This window comes from Oncorhynchus mykiss, chromosome 23, assembly GCF_013265735.2.
Source record: "Oncorhynchus mykiss isolate Arlee chromosome 23, USDA_OmykA_1.1, whole genome shotgun sequence".
NCBI lineage: Eukaryota > Metazoa > Chordata > Actinopteri > Salmoniformes > Salmonidae > Oncorhynchus > Oncorhynchus mykiss.
In genome coordinates, this window is record NC_048587.1 from 6,810,834 (window position 1) to 6,831,025 (window position 20,192).

The 20,192-nt window shown below is 47.2% G+C and overlaps 2 protein-coding genes across 4 annotated transcripts in view; one reads left to right on the forward strand and one right to left on the reverse strand.

Moving 5' to 3' along the window:
• The window catches only part of LOC110510773 (ubiquitin thioesterase ZRANB1), a 67,351-nt gene extending 64,461 nt beyond the window's left edge, over positions 1-2,890 (reverse strand). The window contains exon 1 of the mRNA XM_036960851.1: positions 2,766-2,890. The gene's annotated coding sequence lies outside the window, so the exon portion shown is untranslated. The remainder of the gene's footprint in view (positions 1-2,765) is intronic.
• Positions 1,970-12,942, forward strand: LOC110517872 (4-hydroxyphenylpyruvate dioxygenase-like protein). 3 transcript variants are annotated; one of them, XM_036960853.1, is made up of 5 exons: positions 1,970-2,934; positions 3,335-3,501; positions 10,010-10,161; positions 11,438-11,574; positions 12,190-12,461. In XM_036960853.1, the coding sequence occupies exons 1-5, from the start codon at positions 2,240-2,242 to the stop codon at positions 12,329-12,331; spliced, it is 1,293 nt and encodes a 430-aa protein (XP_036816748.1). In that variant the 5' UTR covers positions 1,970-2,239; the 3' UTR covers positions 12,332-12,461. The 3 variants fall into 3 exon arrangements, with proteins under 3 accessions (XP_036816748.1, XP_036816749.1, XP_036816747.1); XM_036960854.1 differs by lacking the exon at positions 12,190-12,461 and adding an exon at positions 12,482-12,616 and having other exon boundaries at positions 1,979-2,934; positions 11,438-11,593; XM_036960852.1 differs by lacking the exon at positions 12,190-12,461 and adding an exon at positions 12,482-12,942 and having other exon boundaries at positions 1,988-2,934.
• Positions 12,943-20,192: the final 7,250 nt, after the last annotated feature.

Below are 20,192 nucleotides of genomic sequence, written 5' to 3' on the forward strand. Positions count from 1 at the left end.
AGAGACCCTGAGAGATGACTGCTCTGAGCAGGGAGCAGCATAGAGACCCTGAGAGACGACTGCTCTGAGCAGGGAGCAGCATAGAGACCCTGAGAGACGACTGCTCTGAGCAGGGAGCAGCATAGAGGCCCTGAGAGACGACTGCTCTGAGCAGGGAGCAGCATAGAGACCCTGAGAGACGACTGCTCTGAGCAGGGAGCAGCATAGAGACCCTGAGAGACGACTGCTCTGAGCAGGGAGCAGCATAGAGACCCTGAGAGACGACTGCTCTGAGCAGGGAGCAGCATAGAGACCCTGAGAGACGACTGCTCTGAGCAGGGAGCAGCATAGAGACCCTGAGAGACGACTGCTCTGAGCAGGGAGCAGCATAGAGACCCTGAGAGACGACTGCTCTGAGCAGGGAGCAGCATAGAGACCCTAAGAGACGACTGCTCTGAGCAGGGAGCAGCATAGAGACCCTGAGAGACGACTGCTCTGAGCAGGGAGCAGCATAGAGACCCTGAGAGACGACTGCTCTGAGCAGGGAGCAGCATAGAGACCCTGAGGGACGGACTGGGAATGAAAAATACCAGCCACCCACACAACACTTTATGTAAACAAGTTTACTGAACAAAATTTATAACAATAACTTTTAGTAGAATAGAACAAGCTCTTAGGAGGAGGCTGGCTAGAAGGAGGACATATTGGCGCAATGTCACTGGTAGCAAGAATCTTAGGAACCACCTGACCAGTAGAATACAGGAAGAAATGTGTCCTCTTAAAATAATACAACAACTGGGGTGGCATCCTGGCTCTGACTCAGTTTACATCTGTCTACTGCAGATGCACTATTTATTTTTGTACCTTGATTTAACGAGGCAAGTCAGTTAAGAACAAATTCTTATTTACAATGACGGCCTAGTGGTTTAACTGCCTTGTTCAGGGGCAGAACAACTTGTCAGCTCAGGGATTTGAACTTGCAACCTTCCAGTTACTAGTCCAACCACTAGGCTACTATCCTCACCCTGGATGAGTAATTCATATAAATGAGTATAATATTATAACATTAAATACAAAGTATAATGTTAGTATAATATTAATGTATTAGTTATATAATGTTAGTATAATATTCATGTATTAATTATATCATGTTAGTATAATATTAATTTATTAATTATATGTTAGTATGTTCATATAATAGGATACCATACACCACTAGAATGATATTAATATATTCATTATATAATGTTAGTATAATATTAATATATTCATTATATAATGTTAGTATAATATTAATGTATTAATTATATAATGTTAGTATGTTCATATAATAGGACACCACTAGAATTATATTAATTATATGAATTATATAATGTTAGTATGTTCATATAATAGGACACCACTAGAATGATATTAATGTATGAATTATATAATGTTAGTATGTTCATATAATAGGACACCACTAGAATGATATTAATTATATGAATTATATAATGTTAGTATGTTCATATAATAGGACACCACTAGAATGATATTAATGTATGAATTATATAATGTTAGTATGTTCATATAATAGGACACCACTAGAATGATATTAATTATATGAATTATATAATGTTAGTATGTTCATATAATAGGACACCACTAGAATGATATTAATTCCAATTGGACAATGCAGCAGTTTAAGAAACACACAACCAACATTTTTAATTTTTCGTAGGTTTTGTTTCCGTCATTAAATCCTTGCGCAAGACAAATGGTCTACATCGGTGGTTCGTCTCCAGTTTGTTAATGCTAAGTACTAACTAGTCAGTTATCATAACTATTCATGCATAACAATGAGTTCAACGTTTGAATAATTTCTTATTTAAAAAAATAACATTTGGCTGCATCAGCCTCAAGGGATTTCAACCTCTTCTCTCTCTGCTTTTCGTGTTTTCTCTTGTTGTTTGTCCATGTTGCTCCACTCCCCTATATATCCAGATGTCACCGCGAAACAGAGATGGGAAGCTGGGGTGCCCAGCGGAAGTTAGAACGGACTGGACCAAATGTCATTGGCTGGGAGAGAGACTGACAGATGTAATGCCCAACGGCAGCGACACTCGCCTGGCCCAGTCAGACACACAGTGATTGGTTATTTTTATTTAAGCGGGGGTTATTTATATTTAGCATTGTATCAGCATTAATTGTCAAACTGGATCCTATATAAAGTATTTTTCTTTTCGGTGACACACACACGCCAGCCTACCATCATAACAAGATGGCAGCCTCCTTGAGCCGGTTACACCACATTTCACTTCACGTTACAAACGTGGATAAAATAGCGTATGAACTTGTTTCTAAATTTAAGTTTAATTTATTTGTTGCGAGGTTGACGGAGAAGTCAAAACAGTTGGCTTTCAGGAAAGGAGCGGCAGTTTTCGTCGTCAATGAAAGACCATTGAATGGAGTAACACTATCGAGCAAGAGAGGTATTTCTCCTTCAGAATCGGAACCGGGATGGACGAACAACATTCAAACCGGGATAAAGAACGACAAGGATCCGAAATGTCTCTACGATGTCAACCCACACTATTCCGTCGACACCGCGTCTAACGTCTGTTTCGAAGTAGAAGACGTGGAAAGGTCATTCAAGTCCCTTCGCAACCTTGGCTGCGATTTCTTGGTGCCTCCGACAGAGGTGTGTGACGAGAAAGGGATTGTCACCTATTCAGTCGTCAAATCAATCATGGGAAATGTGAACCACACGCTCATTGACACGAGTAAATACAAGGGGAGTTTCTTACCCGGGTTTCAGGATGTTGAAAACGGCACACCGTTGTCTAATAGTACGGAGTCTTCCTGTCCAGTCATTCATTTTGATCACATCACCTATGCTTGTCCGAGACGGTGCACACCGCAAGTGATGAGCTGGTATGAGAGGCACTTTGGCTTCCACAGGTTCTTCATTAACAGGTTAAGTGGCTTTTTATTTATTTTTATGTAATGATTCTGCAATTTGAAAATGATGAATTGTTAGATGATGATTATTGATCATGTGATATGAAAGTTATTGTGAGTATATAATTTTTTTTTTTGTTTGAGTTGGGCACCAGACCTGTTAGTGCTGTCACGCCACTCTGTGTCATAAGCCAAACATGTGGAATGATAGCACAAACTGGGTTTGGTACCCAGGCTACGCTATAAGGATAAACCATGTAATTAGGCATTTTAAAACCAATTAAATAGCATGTCTATGGGATCAACAATGAAGACAAATAGATGCTCTTTCTGTAAGTGTTGGGGTTTTCCCCCATCTTTTTACAAATGTCCCACCTGGGACAATAAATAAATGTACTCTGTCTGTTTCCCTTAGTAATGAGGATGTGGACGAGGGCTATGTTCTGAACACGGAGGGCATTGGACTGCGTCTCACAGCCATGGAGTACTGGAAATGCAGCCAGACCGGAATCAAGCTTCCCTTCACAGATGACCAACAACCGGACTGCAAGTTTGTCATCGCGGAGTCGCTGCCTGACCAAGGTCGTCACTTTCAGAGAGTCATACCGCTCATTTCTTAAAATGTTTTTCCGTGCTTCCTCAAATCCTATCTTCTCCTCTTTCTCACCTATTTTGGAAGGTCAAAGGTCCCTCATCATTTTTTTTTTTTTTTTTTTTTTTTTGATTTACCCCTTTTTCTCCCCAATTTCGTGGTATCCAATTGTTGTAGTAGCTACTATCTTGTCTCATCGCTACAACTCCCGTACGGGCTCGGGAGAGACGAAGGTTGAAAGTCATGCATCCTCCGATACACAACCCAACCAGCCGTACTGCTTCTTAACACAGCGCGCGTCCAACCCGGAAGCCAGCCACACCAATGTGTCGGAGGAAACACTGTGTACCTGGCGACCCCGGCCCCCCACAGGAGTCGCTGGTGCACGATGAGACAAGGACATCCCTACCGACCAAGCCCTCCCTAACCCGGACGACGCTAGGCCAATTGTGCGTCGCCCCACGGACCTCCCGGTCGCGGCCGGTTACGACAGAGCCTAGGCGCGAACCCAGAGTCTCTGATGGCACAGCTGGCGCTGCAGTACAGCGCCCTTAACCACTGGTCCCTCATCTTTAATAGGATTTGAGGAGGTTAGGAGTAGAGGTTGACACGGGAATGAACATTCAGTCCTGTCAACAAAAAATTTCCCCCTGTACTGTCCTGATCCGGCAACAGTTCTATAACCCCAGAACTGTCCTGTCCCTTCCTGATAAAAGTCCGTCCGGTCCCGTGCGCAGAAATATGTAGGTTATTATGTTTAAGAACTATTACAAATAATGTAATATTGCGACTGTGATATGTGGTTGTATTGTCTAATTGTAGTTAAATGTTCTGACTGTAGGTGTAACAGTTTTCGCTTCCGTCCCACTCATCGTCCCTACCTGGACTCGAACCAGGGACCCTCTGCACACATCGACAACTGACACCCACAAAGCATCGTTACCTGTCGCACCACAAAACCCGCGGCCCTTGCCGAGCAAAGGGGAAACAACTACTTCAAGGCCTCTCAAAGCGAGTGATGTCACAGATTGAAACGATATATATATATATATATATATATATTTTTTTTTTAGCTTTATTTAACTAGGCAAGTCAGTTAAGAACAAATTCTTATTTTCAATGACGGCCTAGGAACAGTGGGTTAACTGCCTTGTTCAGGGGCAGAACGACAGATACCTTGTCAGCTCGGGGGTTTGAACTTGCAACCTTCCATTTACTAGTCCAACGCTCTAACCACTAGGCTACCCTGCTATTAGCGCCGCACCATCGCTAACTAGCTAGCCATTTCACATCGGTTACACAGGCCTATATCTCTCTGGATGAGAAGTATTCTAAAGGACTTAAATAGGTGGCTGGAGGATGAGGACAGCGCCCCCTGCAGGATGATCTGTTCACTACTAGTGTAAATCTGTGGCCTACACCCTGAGCACTGCGCACATGTTAACATTTTCAACAGATTAACATTTACAACGTCAACCTAAATAAATACAAGAACACCTAAAGCGGCAGCACAAGTCAATCTATTTTTGTTTCATTTGGGCTTGATGGTAAGGTTGTTGGGGGGTTTAGCTATGCTGCTTCAGGCTGCTTGGGCTTGATGGTAAGGTTGTTGGGGGGTTTAGCTATGCTGCTTCAGGCTGCTTGGGCTTGATGGTAAGGTTGTTGGGGGGTTTAGCTATGCTGCTTCAGGCTGCTTGGGCTTGACGGTAAAGTTGTTGGAGGGTTTAGCTATGCTGCTTCAGGCTGCTTGGGCTTGATGGTAAAGTTGTTGGGGGGTTTAGCTATGAGGCTTCAGGCTGCTTGGGCTTGATGGTAAGGTTGTTGGGGGGTTTAGCTATGAGGCTTCAGGCTGCTTGGGCTTGATGGTAAAGTAGTTGGAGGGTTTAGCTATGCTGCTTCAGGCTGCTTGGGCTTGATGGTAAGGTTGTTGGAGGGTTTAGCTATGCTGCTTCAGGCTGCTTGGGCTTGATGGTAAAGTAGTTGGGGGGTTTAGCTATGTTGCTTCAGGCTGCTTGGGCTTGATGGTAAAGTAGTTGGGGGGTTTAGCTATGCTGCTTCAGGCTGCTTGGGCTTGATGGTAAAGTAGTTGGGGTGTTCAGCTATGAGGCTGCTTGGGCTTGATGGTAAGGTAGTTGGGGGTTTAGCTATGCTGCTTGGGATTGATGGTAAAGTAGTTGGGGGGTTTAGCTATGCTGCTTCAGGCTGCTTGGGCTTGATGGTAAAGTAGTTGGAGGGTTTAGCTATGCTGCTTCAGGCTGCTTGGGCTTGATGGTAAAGTAGTTGGGGGGTTTAGCTATGAGGCTGCTTGGGCTTGATGGTAAAGTTGTTGGGGGGTTAGCTATGCTGCTTCAGGCTGCTTGGGCTTGATGGTAAGGTTGTTGGGGGGTTTAGCTAGGCTGCTTGGGCTTGATGGTAAAGTAGTTGGGGGTTTAGCTAGGCTGCTTGGGCTTGATGGTAAAGTAGTTGGGGGTTTAGCTATGCTGCTTCAGGCTGCTTGGGCTTGATGGTAAGGTTGTTGGGGGGTTTAGCTATGCTGCTTCAGGCTGCTTGGGCTTGATGGTAAAGTAGTTGGGGGGTTTAGCTATGCTGCTTCAGGCTGCTTGGGCTTGATGGTAAGGTTGTTGGGGGGTTTAGCTATGCTGCTTCAGGCTGCTTGGGCTTGATGGTAAAGTAGTTGGGGGGTTTAGCTATGTTGCTTCAGGCTGCTTGGGCTTGATGGTAAAGTAGTTGGGGGGTTTAGCTATGCTGCTTCAGGCTGCTTGGGCTTGATGGTAAAGTTGTTGGGGGGTTTAGCTATGAGGCTGCTTGGGCTTGATGGTAAAGTAGTTGGGGGGTTTAGCTATGTTGCTTCAGGCTGCTTGGGCTTGATGGTAAAGTAGTTGGGGGGGTTTAGCTATGCTGCTTCAGGCTGCTTGGGCTTGATGGTAAAGTAGTTGGGGGGTTTAGCTATGAGGCTGCTTGGGCTTGATGGTAAAGTTGTTGGGGGGTTTAGCTATGAGGCTGCTTGGGCTTGATGGTAAAGTAGTTGGGGGGTTTAGCTATGAGGCTGCTTGGGCTTGATGGTAAAGTTGTTGGGGGGTTTAGCTATGCTGCTTGGGCTTGATGGTAAGGTAGTTGGGGGTTTAGCTAGGCTGCTTGGGCTTGATGGTAAAGTAGTTGGGGGGTTTAGCTATGTTGCTTGGGCTTGATGGTAAAGTAGTTGGGGGGTTTAGCTATGCTGCTTGGGCTTGATGGTAAAGTAGTTGGGGGGTTTAGCTATGCTGCTTGGGCTTGATGGTAAAGTAGTTGGGGGGTTTAGCTATGCTGCTTGGGCTTGATGGTAAAGTAGTTGGGGGGGTTTAGCTATGCTGCTTCAGGCTGCTTGGGCTTGATGGTAAGGTTGTTGTGGGTTTAGCTAGGCTGCTTCAGGCTGCTTGGGCTTGATGGTAAAGTAGTTGGGGGGTTTAGCTATGCTGCTTGGGCTTGATGGTAAAGTTGTTGGGGGGGGTTTAGCTATGCTGCTTGGGCTTGATGGTAAAGTAGTTGGGGGGTTTAGCTATGCTGCTTCAGGCTGCTTGGGCTTGATGGTAAGGTTGTTGGGGGTTTAGCTAGGCTGCTTCAGGCTGCTTGGGCTTGATGGTAAAGTAGTTGGGGGGTTTAGCTATGCTGCTTCAGGCTGCTTGGGCTTGATGGTAAGGTTGTTGGGGGTTTAGCTATGCTGCTTCAGGCTGCTTGGGCTTGATGGTAAGGTTGTTGGGGGTTTGGCTAGGCTGCTTCAGGCTGCTTGGGCTTGATGGTAAAGTAGTTGGGGGGTTTAGCTATGCTGCTTGGGCTTGATGGTAAAGTCGTTGGGGGGTTTAGCTATGCTGCTTCAGGCTGCTTGGGCTTGATGGTAAGGTTGTTGGGGGTTTAGCTATGCTGCTTGGGCTTGATGGTAAAGTTGTTGGGGGTTTAGCTATGCTGCTTCAGGCTGCTTGGGCTTGATGGTAAAGTAGTTGGGGGTTTAGCTATGCTGCTTCAGGCTGCTTGGGCTTGATGGTAAAGTAGTTGGGGGTTTAGCTATGCTGCTTCAGGCTGATTGGGCTTGATGGTAAAGTAGTTGGGGGTTTAGCTATGTCGCTTGTCCAGCTCTTCTGTTGGTAGACTATTTGATTAAACCTCAGCATTACATTTTTTTTTTTTTTTTACAAGTCGTGTACTGGGAGTTGTCTTTGACAACAAAGAAACCAATCAAATTTAGCTTAAACGTTGTTCTTTCCTTGGCTGTAATGTTAGTGATGGGTCCTTGGCTGTAATGTTAGTGATGGGACCTTGGCTGTAATGTTAGTGATGGGTCCTTGGCTGTGATGGGTCCTTGGCTGTGATGTTAGTGATGGGTCCTTGGCTGTAATGTTAGTGATGGGTCCTTGGCTGTAATGTTAGTGATGGGTCCTTGGCTGTAATGTTAGTGATGGGTCCTTGGCTGTAATGTTAGTGATGGGTCCTTGGCTGTAATGTTAGTGATGGGTCCTTGGCTGTAATGTTAGTGATGGGTCCTTGGCTGTAATGTTAGTGATGGGTCCTTGGCTGTAATGTTAGTGATGGGTCCTTGGCTGTAATGTTAGTGATGGGTCCTTGGCTGTGATGGGTCCTTGGCTGTAATGTTAGTGATGGGTCCTTGGCTGTAATGTTAGTGATGGGTCCTTGGCTGTAATGTTAGTGATGGGTCCTTGGCTGTGATGGGTCCTTGGCTGTGATGTTGGTGATGGGTCCTTGGCTGTAATGTTAGTGATGGGTCCTTGGCTGTAATGTTAGTGATGGGACCTTGGCTGTCATGTTAGTGATGGGACCTTGGCTGTAATGTTAGTGATGGGACCTTGGCTGTAATGTTAGTGATGGGTCCTTGGCTGTAATGTTAGTAATGGGTCCTTGGCTGTAATGTTAGTGATGGGACCTTGGCTGTAATGTTAGTGATGGGACCTTGACTGTAATGTTAGTGATGGGTCCTTGGCTGTAATGTTAGTGATGGGTCCTTGGCTGTAATGTTAGTGATGGGTCCTTGGCTGTAATGTTAGTGATGGGTCCTTGGCTGTGATGGGTCCTTGGCTGTTATGTTGGTGATGGGTCCTTGGCTGTAATGTTAGTGATGGGTCCTTGGCTGTGATGGGTCCTTGGCTGTGATGTTAGTGATGGGTCCTTGGCTGGAATGTTAGTGATGGGTCCTTGGCTGGAATGTTAGTGATGGGTCCTTGGCTGTAATGTTAGTGATGGGTCCTTGGCTGTAATGTTAGTGATGGGTCCTTGGCTGTAATGTTAGTAATGGGTCCTTGGCTGTAATGTTAGTAATGGGTCCTTGGCTGTAATGTTAGTGATGGGTCCTTGGCTGTAATGTTAGTGATGGGTCCTTGGCTGTAATGTTAGTGATGGGTCCTTGGCTGTAATGTTAGTGATGGGTCCTTGGCTGTAATGTTAGTGATGGGTCCTTGGCTGTGATGGGTCCTTGGCTGTGATGTTGGTGATGGGTCCTTGGCTGTAATGTTAGTGATGGGTCCTTGGCTGTGATGGGACCTTGGCTGTAATGTTAGTGATGGGACCTTGGCTGTAATGTTAGTGATGGGACCTTGGCTGTAATGTTAGTGATGGGTCCTTGGCTGTAATGTTAGTAATGGGTCCTTGGCTGTAATGTTAGTGATGGGACCTTGGCTGTAATGTTAGTGATGGGACCTTGACTGTAATGTTAGTGATGGGTCCTTGGCTGTAATGTTAGTGATGGGTCCTTGGCTGTAATGTTAGTGATGGGTCCTTGGCTGTGATGGGTCCTTGGCTGTTATGTTGGTGATGGGTCCTTGGCTGTAATGTTAGTGATGGGTCCTTGGCTGTGATGGGTCCTTGGCTGTGATGTTAGTGATGGGTCCTTGGCTGGAATGTTAGTGATGGGTCCTTGGCTGGAATGTTAGTGATGGGTCCTTGGCTGTAATGTTAGTGATGGGTCCTTGGCTGTAATGTTAGTGATGGGTCCTTGGCTGTAATGTTAGTAATGGGTCCTTGGCTGTAATGTTAGTGATGGGTCCTTGGCTGTAATGTTAGTGATGGGTCCTTGGCTGTAATGTTAGTGATGGGACCTTGGCTGTAATGTTAGTGATGGGTCCTTGGCTGTAATGTTAGTGATGGGTCCTTGGCTGTAATGTTAGTAATGGGTCCTTGGCTGTAATGTTAGTGATGGGTCCTTGGCTGTAATGTTAGTGATGGGTCCTTGGCTGTAATGTTAGTGATGGGACCTTGGCTGTAATGTTAGTGATGGGTCCTTGGCTGTAATGTTAGTGATGGGTCCTTGGCTGTGATGTTGGGTAACATCCTGCGGGTGTCCTGTTTCCGGTGTCAACCTCTAGTTAGGAGAGACGATGTGAGGAAATGATGGATTGAGAGAAAGAGCCAATGCATTTACCCGTGACCAATTTGAATTCTAATTAATTACCACCTGCCGAGACCTGAATGGTGTCTATCTCGGTCTGAATGGTGTCTGAATGGTGTCTGTTTCAGGCAGTAACCAGGTGGACACCTTTCTGGAGCAGCACGGAGGCCCAGGGATCCAGCACATTGGATTGTACACACAGGACATAGTCTCCACAGCACAGACCATGGGCCAGGCAGGAGTCCACTTCTTCTCTCCTCCGCCTGCCTACTACACGGAGGTTTGTCTCACTCGGTCACCATGGCACTCAATGGCTCATCGCAAATGGAACCCCTAGAGGATTTGATTGGGATAAGCAATATGGTGAAACTTCCCCTTAGCCAATCAGAGAGCAGATTGTAGCTACTACCATATTGATTGCACCTAATAATTATACATTTATTTAACTTTTTATCGCACTTTTTATAATCTACAATCTCCTTCACTCATGTCCGTCCGTCTCTCACGCGCGTCCGTCCTTCCGTCTCTCTCGCTCGTCCGTCCTTCCGTCTCTCACGCGCGTCCGTCCTTCCGTCTCTCGCGCGTCCGTCCGTCCGTCCGTCCGTCTCTCTCGCGCGTCCGTCCGTCCGTCTCTCTCGCGCGTCCGTCCGTCTCTCACGCGCGTCCGTCCGTCTCTCACGCGTGTCCGTCAGTCCGTCTCTCACGCGCGTCCGTCCTTCCGTCTCTCACGCGCGTCCGTCCTTCCGTCTCTCACGCGCGTCCGTCCTTCCGTCTCTCACGCGCGTCCGTCCTTCCGTCTCTCACGCGTGTCCGTCCTTCCGTCTCTCACGCGTGTCCGTCCTTCCGTCTCTCACGCGTGTCCGTCCTTCCGTCTCTCACGCGCGTCCGTCTCTCACGCGCGTCCGTCCTTCCGTCTCTCACGCGCGTCCGTCCTTCCGTCTCTCACGCGCGTCCGTCCTTCCGTCTCTCACGCGCGTCCGTCCTTCCGTCTCTCACGCGCGTCCGTCCTTCCGTCTCTCACGCGCGTCCGTCCTTCCGTCTCTCACGCGCGTCCGTCCGTCTCTCACGCGCGTCCGTCCGTCTCTCACGCGCGTCCGTCCGTCTCTCACGCGCGTCCGTCCGTCTCTCACGCGCGTCCGTCCGTCTCTCACGCGCGTCCGTCCTTCCGTCTCTCACGCGCGTCCGTCCGTCCGTCTCTCACACGCGTCCGTCCGTCCCTCACGCGCGTCCGTCCTTCCGTCTCTCACGCGCGTCCGTCCTTCCGTCTCTTACGCGCGTCTGTCCTTCCGTCTCTTACGCGCGTCCGTCCGTCTCTTACGCGCTTCCGTCCGTCTCTCACGCGCGCAACCATTGGTTAATGAAACGCCTGCGCGTCTAGTCAGGCAGGAAGTCGAACTTTGCGTCTACTACCACTGTGCTCGTTGACCCCTGTGTCTGTCCTGTGGCAGGAAGTCGAACGTTATGTCTACTACCACTGTGTCTGTCCTGTGGCAGGAAGTCGAAAGTTACGTCTACTACCACTGTGCTCGTTGACCCCCGTGTCTGTCCTGTGGCAGGTGGGTAAGCAGCAAGAGATGGAGGACGCAGGTTACGACCCCCAGATGCTGTCTCAGCACAGCATCCTCCTGGACACAGACCTGTGCCAGGTCCAGACTGACCCGTCCTGTCAGACTACGGACACGCAGAAGAAAAGGTATCAGATTCATTAGCCTGTAGGTATCAAATGCTAGTGTTCTTTAAAGACTGTCGTGGGTTTTCAATATAGTACTTTATGTCAGCTCTGGTGAGACCGCAGTATGTCTACTGCTCTGCTTCATCACAACACAGAGTGTAGAGGTCAGAGTGTAGAGGTCAGAGTGTAGAGGTCAGAGTGTAGAGGTCAGAGTGTAGAGGTCAGAGTGTAGAGACCGGTCAGTCAGAGTATAAATGTTTTCTAATGATGATCAGAAACCACCTTCAAGGAAGTGAGACACCCAGTGTCCTTTTACTGACTGACTGAGGTCGAAGCTACCCAATATATCTAACCTATGTTTTCCTCTCTTCTCATTCCCTCCAAACAGATACCTGCTCCAGGCGTTCACCAAGCCCATCTTCTCATTCCCTCTAAACAGATACCTGCTCCAGGCGTTCACCAAGCCCATCTTCTCATTCCCTCTAAACAGATACCTGCTCCAGGCGTTCACCAAGTCCATCTTCTCATTCCCTCTAAACAGATACCTGCTCCAGGCGTTCACCAAGCCCATCTTCTCATTCCCTCTAAACAGATACCTGCTCCAGGCGTTCACCAAGCCCATCTTCTATTTCCCAGATACCTGCTCCAGGCGTTCACCAAGCCCATCTTCTCATTCCCTCTAAACAGATACCTGCTCCAGGCGTTCACCAAGCCCATCTTCTATTTCCCAGATACCTGCTCCAGGCGTTCACCAAGCCCATCTTCTCATTCACTCTAAACAGATACCTGCTCCAGGTGTTCACCAAGCCCATCTTCTCATTCTCAGATACCTGCTCCAGGCGTTCACCAAGCCCATCTTCTCATTCCCTCTAAACAGATACCTGCTCCAGGCGTTCACCAAGCCCATCTTCTCATTCCCTCTAAACAGATACCTGCTCCAGGCGTTCACCCAGCCCATCTTCTCAGAGGACACCTTCTTCCTGGAGCTAATCGAGAGGAGAGGTGCGTCAGGGTTCGGAGAGGGGAACATCCAAGCCCTGTGGAGGTCTGTCCAGGCATACATGGACACAGAGAGGGCAGAGACTGAGGCACAAGGAGAGAACACGACTCACAGAACATAACCCCAGAGCCGAAGCACTGCCACAGCGCGTAACGTTTTACAGCGAACTCCTTCCTCCGCTACTCTTTCATCTGTGTGAGGCTAAAATACACGGAGTTTCCCGGGGAAGCTGTGGAGCGCCGGGGAAGCTGTGGAGCGCCGGGGAAGCTGTGGAGCGCCGGGGAAGCTGTGGAGCGCCGGGGAAGCATGATTTAATTATTGTGTTTATGAGTCTGTTATTAAATATGTATGTTTAATGATTTTTCATTAAATCATGTATGACTACAAATGAATTCATGTGGGCAGAATATTATACCTCGGGGCTACAGTTCCGGTCTCAAGTTGAGTTTTCTTTATTTGTACTATTTTCTACGTTGTAGTATAATAGTGAAGACATCACAACTATAAAATAACACATGAAATCATATAGTAAACAAAAAAAAAAAGTGTTAAACAACATGAAAATATATTTTAGATTCTTCAAAGTAGCCTCTTATTTGCTTTTACAGTTTTCCACACTCTTGGCGTTCACTCAACCAGCTTCATGAGGATCTCTTGTCAAATCGTCTTGAAGGAGGTCTTGTATTTTAATTTCTAATTTCACATGATCATGGATCACATCAACACCATCACGCCGGAAACCCGAGCCCCATTCCAATTCGCATACCGCCACGACAGATCCACACGGATGACGCAATCTCAAACGCACTCCACACTGCCCTTGCTTCAGGTCCTACATTTAGATTTGGGTATGTCATTTTAGGCAAAAAATTTAATCCAAAAGGGTACGATCCTTGGGTAAGCACACCTAATACCTGTTGTATTTGGCGCATGTGACAAATAACATTTGATTTGAGAGTGCAGACACAACAGGGACATGTTACAAGGCAAATTAGTTAATATTAACTATATCTGCAAAGTCTTTTAACTTAAAAAATTATACTAGCATTTTATCTAGTTACCCAGAGTCCGATGAACTCATGGATTCCATTTTTATGTCTTTACACGAAGGAAGCTACAGGTAGTTTCGCTCTCCAATGTTCACAAGCCTTACAACAATGACAGGAAGTCTACCGGTACAGAGACACAACAAGGACAGGAAGTCTACCGGTACAGAGAAGGCAGAGACACAACAAGGACAGGAAGTCTACCGGTACAGAGACACAACAAGGACAGGAAGTCGACAAGGACAGGAAGGATCTGGACACAGTTCCTGGATGCTGAAAATGTCCCAGTTCTTCCATGGCCTGCATGCCCACCAGACATGTTACCCATTGAGCATGTTTGGGATGCTCTGTATCGACGTGTATGACAGCGTCTTCCAGTATCCAGCAACTTCGGACAGCCGTTAAAGAGGACTGGGACAACATTCTGTACATTCTGGGACACTACACTTCTGTACCACACATTGAATATTACTGTCAAGCATAGACACTACACTTCTGGACAACACACTGAATATTACTATCAAGCTTAGACACTACACTTCTGGACAACACACTGAATATTACTGTCAAGCATAGACACTACACTTCTGGACAACACACTGAATATTACTATCAAGCATAGACACTACACTTCTGGACAACACACTGAATATTACTGTCAAGCATAGACACTACACTTCTGGACAACACACTGAATATTACTGTCAAGCATAGACACTACACTTCTGGACAACACACTGAATATTACTGTCAAGCATAGACACTACACTTCTGGACAACACACTGAATATTACTGTCAAGCATAGACACTACACTTCTGGACAACACACTGAATATTACTATCAAGCATAGATACTACACTTCTGGACAACACACTGAATATTACTATCAAGCATAGACACTACACTTCTGGACAACACACTGAATATTACTGTCAAGCATAGACACTGATTGGAAGTCCCGGCCAAACCCAGTGTTGTCCGGGTTTGGCTGAGGTAAGCCGTCATTGTAAATAAGAATTTGTTTCTTAGTTAAATAAAAAAAATCACCTGCTTGGATTTGGTCAACTGTTTCCATGACAACAGTCGGATGCTAGTACATTTCCCATTTGATCAATCGTCTAAACTACTAATCGGTGATTCCACTTAGCGTAAAGAGTTGCTCAACAGAAGTGATATGGATGTAGTTCTGCAACTCTGTCAGTTGGTGTCCCTGTTTTCCTTTCACGTAAATGTTGTCTTGTCTGTAGTAACCTGCCTTGTCTCGATCGGTAATAAAAGAGATTATACTTAGCTTTGATGGTCTACTACGGGAAAGGGCCCTTTATTGGTAGGTGGCTAACTGCAGCACACAATAGCACCTCTACACCTGGCTACGGTAGTGAACATTAGTGACAGTTTGTGCATTTCAAAGTTCGTAACTTGGATCTCAAATTACTTACAGTGCAATAAAATGTTTGTTACAAGCAAAGACAGACATGAAATGGCTTGAATGACCATGAAATAAATTGTGTAGAAATGTATGAATTTATTTTAAATTGTTGTTTTTTTTGCTTTTGTTTTATTGATGAGAGGTGGGTTGTCTTTTTTTGAGAGCTTTTAGATTTAAAAAAATAAGGCTACTGTATGTTTCAATTAATGATCATTTTAATTAGAAACACAGATGGCATGCATACAGTCTCCTGGCTGCAGACATCCCCTGCATGTGGTTCTGGAGCTAGGAACATTACTTCCTGCATGGGGTTCTGGAACTAGGAACATTACTTCCTTCATGAGGTTCTGGAGCTAGGACCATTACTTCCTGCATGAGGTTCTGGAGCTAGGACCATTACTTCCTTTATTCCTGCATGGGGTTCTGGAACTAGGACCATTGCTTCCTACAAGGGGTTCTGGAACTAGGACCATTACTTCCTTTATTCCTGCATGAGGTTCTGGAACTAGGACCATTGCTTCCTGCATGGGGTTCTGGAACTAGGACCATTGCTTCCTGCATGGGGTTCTGGAGCTAGGACCATTACTTCCTACAAGGGGTTCTGGAGCTAGGACCATTACTTCCTGCATGGGGTTCTGGAACTAGGACCATTGCTTCCTGCATGGGGTTCTGGAGCTAGGACCATTACTTCCTGCATGGGTTCTGGAGCTAGGACCATTACTTCCTGCTTGAGGTTCTGGAGCTAGGACCATTACTTCCTTCATGGGGTTCTGGAACTAGGACCATTGCTTCCTGCATGGGGTTCTGGAACTAGGACCATTACTTCCTACAAGGGGTTCTGGAACTAGGACCATTGCTTCCTGCATGGGGTTCTGGAACTAGGACCATTACTTCCTACAAGGGGTTCTGAAACTAGGACCATTGCTTCCTGCATGGGGTTCTGGAACTAGGACCATTGCTTCCTACAAGGGGTTCTGGAACTAGGACCATTGCTTCCTGCATGGGGTTCTGGAACTAGGACCATTGCTTCCTACAAGGGGTTCTGGAACTAGGACCATTGCTTCCTACAAGGGGTTCTGGAACTAGGACCATTACTTCCTGCATGGGGTTCTGGAACTAGGACCATTACTTCCTTTATTCCTGCATGGGGTTCTGGAACTAGGACCATTGCTTCCTACAAGGGGTTCTGGAGCTAGGACCATTACTTCCTTTATTCCTGCATGAGGTTCTGGAACTAGGACCATTGCTTCCTACAAGGGGTTCTGGAACTAGGACCATTGCTTCCTACAAGGGGTTCTGGAACTAGGACCATTACTTCCTGCATGGGGTTCTGGAACTAGGACCATTGCTTCCTGCATGGGGTTCTGGAACTAGGACCATTGCTTCCTACAAGGGGTTCTGGAGCTAGGACCATTACTTCCTGCATGGGGTTCTGGAACTAGGACCATTGCTTCCTGCATGGGGTTCTGGAGCTAGGACCATTGCTTCCTGCATGGGGTTCTGGAGCTAGGACCATTACTTCCTGCATGGGGTTCTGGAACTAGGACCATTACTTCCTGCATGGGGTTCTGGAGCTAGGACCTTTACTTCCTACATGAGGTTCTGGAACTAGGACCATTACTTCCTGCATGGGGTTCTGGAGCTAGGACCATTACTTACTGCATGGGGTTCTGGAAATAGGACCATTACTTCCTGCATGGGGTTCTGGAGCTAGGACCTTTACTTCCTACATGAGGTTCTGGAACTAGGACCATTGCTTCCTGCATGGGGTTCTGGAGTTAGGACCATTACTTCCTGCAAGGGGTTCTGGAGCTAGGACCATTACTTCCTGCTTGAGGTTCTGGAGCTAGGACCATTACTTCCTTCATGGGGTTCTGGAACTAGGACCATTGCTTCCTGCATGGGGTTCTGGAACTAGGACCATTACTTCCTACAAGGGGTTCTGGAACTAGGACCATTGCTTCCTGCATGGGGTTCTGGAACTAGGACCATTACTTCCTGCATGGGGTTCTGGAACTAGGACCATTGCTTCCTACAAGGGGTTCTGGAACTAGGACCATTGCTTCCTACAAGGGGTTCTGGAACTAGGACCATTACTTCCTGCATGGGGTTCTGGAACTAGGACCATTACTTCCTTTATTCCTGCATGGGGTTCTGGAACTAGGACCATTGCTTCCTACAAGGGGTTCTGGAGCTAGGACCATTACTTCCTTTATTCCTGCATGAGGTTCTGGAACTAGGACCATTGCTTCCTACAAGGGGTTCTGGAACTAGGACCATTACTTCCTGCATGGGGTTCTGGAACTAGGACCATTGCTTCCTGCATGGGGTTCTGGAGCTAGGACCATTGCTTCCTGCATGGGGTTCTGGAGCTAGGACCATTACTTCCTGCATTGGGTTCTGGAACTAGGACCATTACTTCCTGCATGGGGTTCTGGAGCTAGGACCTTTACTTCCTACATGAGGTTCTGGAACTAGGACCATTACTTCCTGGATGGGGTTCTGGAGCTAGGACCATTACTTCCTGCATGGGGTTCTGGAACTAGGACCATTGCTTCCTGCATGGGGTTCTGGAGCTAGGACCATTACTTCCTGCATGGGGTTCTGGAACTAGGACCATTACTTCCTGCATGGGGTTCTGGAACTAGGACCATTGCTTCCTACAAGGGGTTCTGGAACTAGGACCATTGCTTCCTACAAGGGGTTCTGGAACTAGGACCATTACTTCCTGCATGGGGTTCTGGAACTAGGACCATTACTTCCTTTATTCCTGCATGGGGTTCTGGAACTAGGACCATTGCTTCCTACAAGGGGTTCTGGAGCTAGGACCATTACTTCCTTTATTCCTGCATGAGGTTCTGGAACTAGGACCATTGCTTCCTACAAGGGGTTCTGGAACTAGGACCATTACTTCCTGCATGGGGTTCTGGAACTAGGACCATTGCTTCCTGCATGGGGTTCTGGAGCTAGGACCATTGCTTCCTGCATGGGGTTCTGGAGCTAGGACCATTACTTCCTGCATTGGGTTCTGGAACTAGGACCATTACTTCCTGCATGGGGTTCTGGAGCTAGGACCTTTACTTCCTACATGAGGTTCTGGAACTAGGACCATTACTTCCTGGATGGGGTTCTGGAGCTAGGACCATTACTTCCTGCATGGGGTTCTGGAACTAGGACCATTGCTTCCTGCATGGGGTTCTGGAGCTAGGACCATTACTTCCTGCATGGGGTTCTGGAACTAGGACCATTGCTTCCTGCATGGGGTTCTGGAAATAGGACCATTACTTCCTGCATGAGGTTCTGGAGCTAGGACCATTGCTTCCTGCATGGGGTTCTGGAGCTAGGACCATTGCTTCCTGCATGGGGTTCTGGAGCTAGGACCATTACTTCCTACATGAGGTTCTGGAACTAGGACCATTACTTCCTGCATGGGGTTCTGGAACTAGGACCATTGCTTCCTGCATGGGGTTCTGGAACTAGGACCATTACTTCCTGCATGAGGTTCTGGAGCTAGGACCATTGCTTCCTGCATGGGGTTCTGGAGCTAGGACCATTACTTCCTGCATGGGGTTCTGGAGCTAGGACCATTACTTCCTGCATGGGGTTCTGGAACTAGGACCATTACTTCCTGCATGAGGTTCTGGAGCTAGGACCATTACTTCCTGCATGGGGTTCTGGAGCTAGGACCATTACTTCCTGCATGGGGTTCTGGAGCTAGGACCTTTACTTCCTACATGAGGTTCTGGAACTAGGACCATTACTTCCTGCATGGGGTTCTGGAGCTAGGACCATTACTTCCTGCATGGGGTTCTGGAACTAGGACCATTACTTCCTGCATGGGGTTCTGGAGCTAGGACCATTACTTCCTACATGAGGTTTTGGTGCTAGGACCTTTACTTCCTGCATGGGGTTCTGGAGCTAGGACCATCACTTCCTGCATGAGGTTCTGGAGCTAGGACCATTACTTCCTGCATGAGGTTCTGACATTAACCACTACTGATAATGACATTAACCACTACTGATAAGTGAAAGGTGACCTCAGCGATCGGGTTGGTTCCAGCAGGCCTATCATAACCACTACTGATAATGTCATGGGTGTGACCAACCAGTATCTTTGATGAATGGGCCAAGAGCTGGTCTACTCTTCCAATGCCCATCAATGGGGCTCTGGCAAAGACCTCACCTCCAATCCTTACCTCTTGCCTGCTCACCAACGGTTGTCGATGGGGAGAACAGAATTAGGAATTAGGTAGGTTTAGTCTGATTTGTTCAAACTTCAACATGTTTGTGTTTCAGATATTACCTATACTAACTGCCATTGGTTTTAAAAAAAAAACAGTCACTATTTGTTCCCAGAAACATGTATGGAGCCAGCACATGGAGACTTGCATGATGATGTGATGGAGTCCAGACTGATAGACAGGTCTGATACTGATGTCTCTGAACGGAGAGAGACCTGGCACTCTGACAGACAGGCTTGATACTGATGTCTCTGAATGGAGAGAGACCTGGCATTCTGACAGACAGGCTTGATACTGATGTCTCTGAATGGAGAGAGACCTGGCACTCTGACAGATATATACTGATGTCTCTGAATGGACAGAGACCTGGCACTCTGACAGACAGGCTTGATACTGATGTCTCTGAATGGAGAGAGACCTGGCATTCTGACAGACAGGCTTGATACTGATGTCTCTAAATGGAGAGAGACCTGGCACTCTGACAGACAGGCTTGATACTGATGTCTCTGAATGGAGAGAGACCTGGCACTCTGACAGATAGATACTGATGTCTCTGAATGGAGACAGACCTGGCACTCTGACAGACAGGCATGATACCGATGTCTCTGAATGGACAGAGACCTGGCACTCTGACAGACAGGCTTGATACTGATGTCTCTGATTGGACAGAGACCAGACAGGCTTGATACTGATGTCTCTGAATGGACAGAGACCAGACAGGCTTGATACTGATGTCTTGAATGGAGACAGACCTGGCACTCTGACAGACAGGCATGATACCGATGTCTCTGAATGGACAGAGACCAGACAGGCTTGATACCGATGTCTCTGAATGGACAGAGACCTGGCACTCTGACAGACAGGCTTGATACTGATGTCTCTGAATGGAGAGAGACCTGGCACTCTGACAGACAGATACTG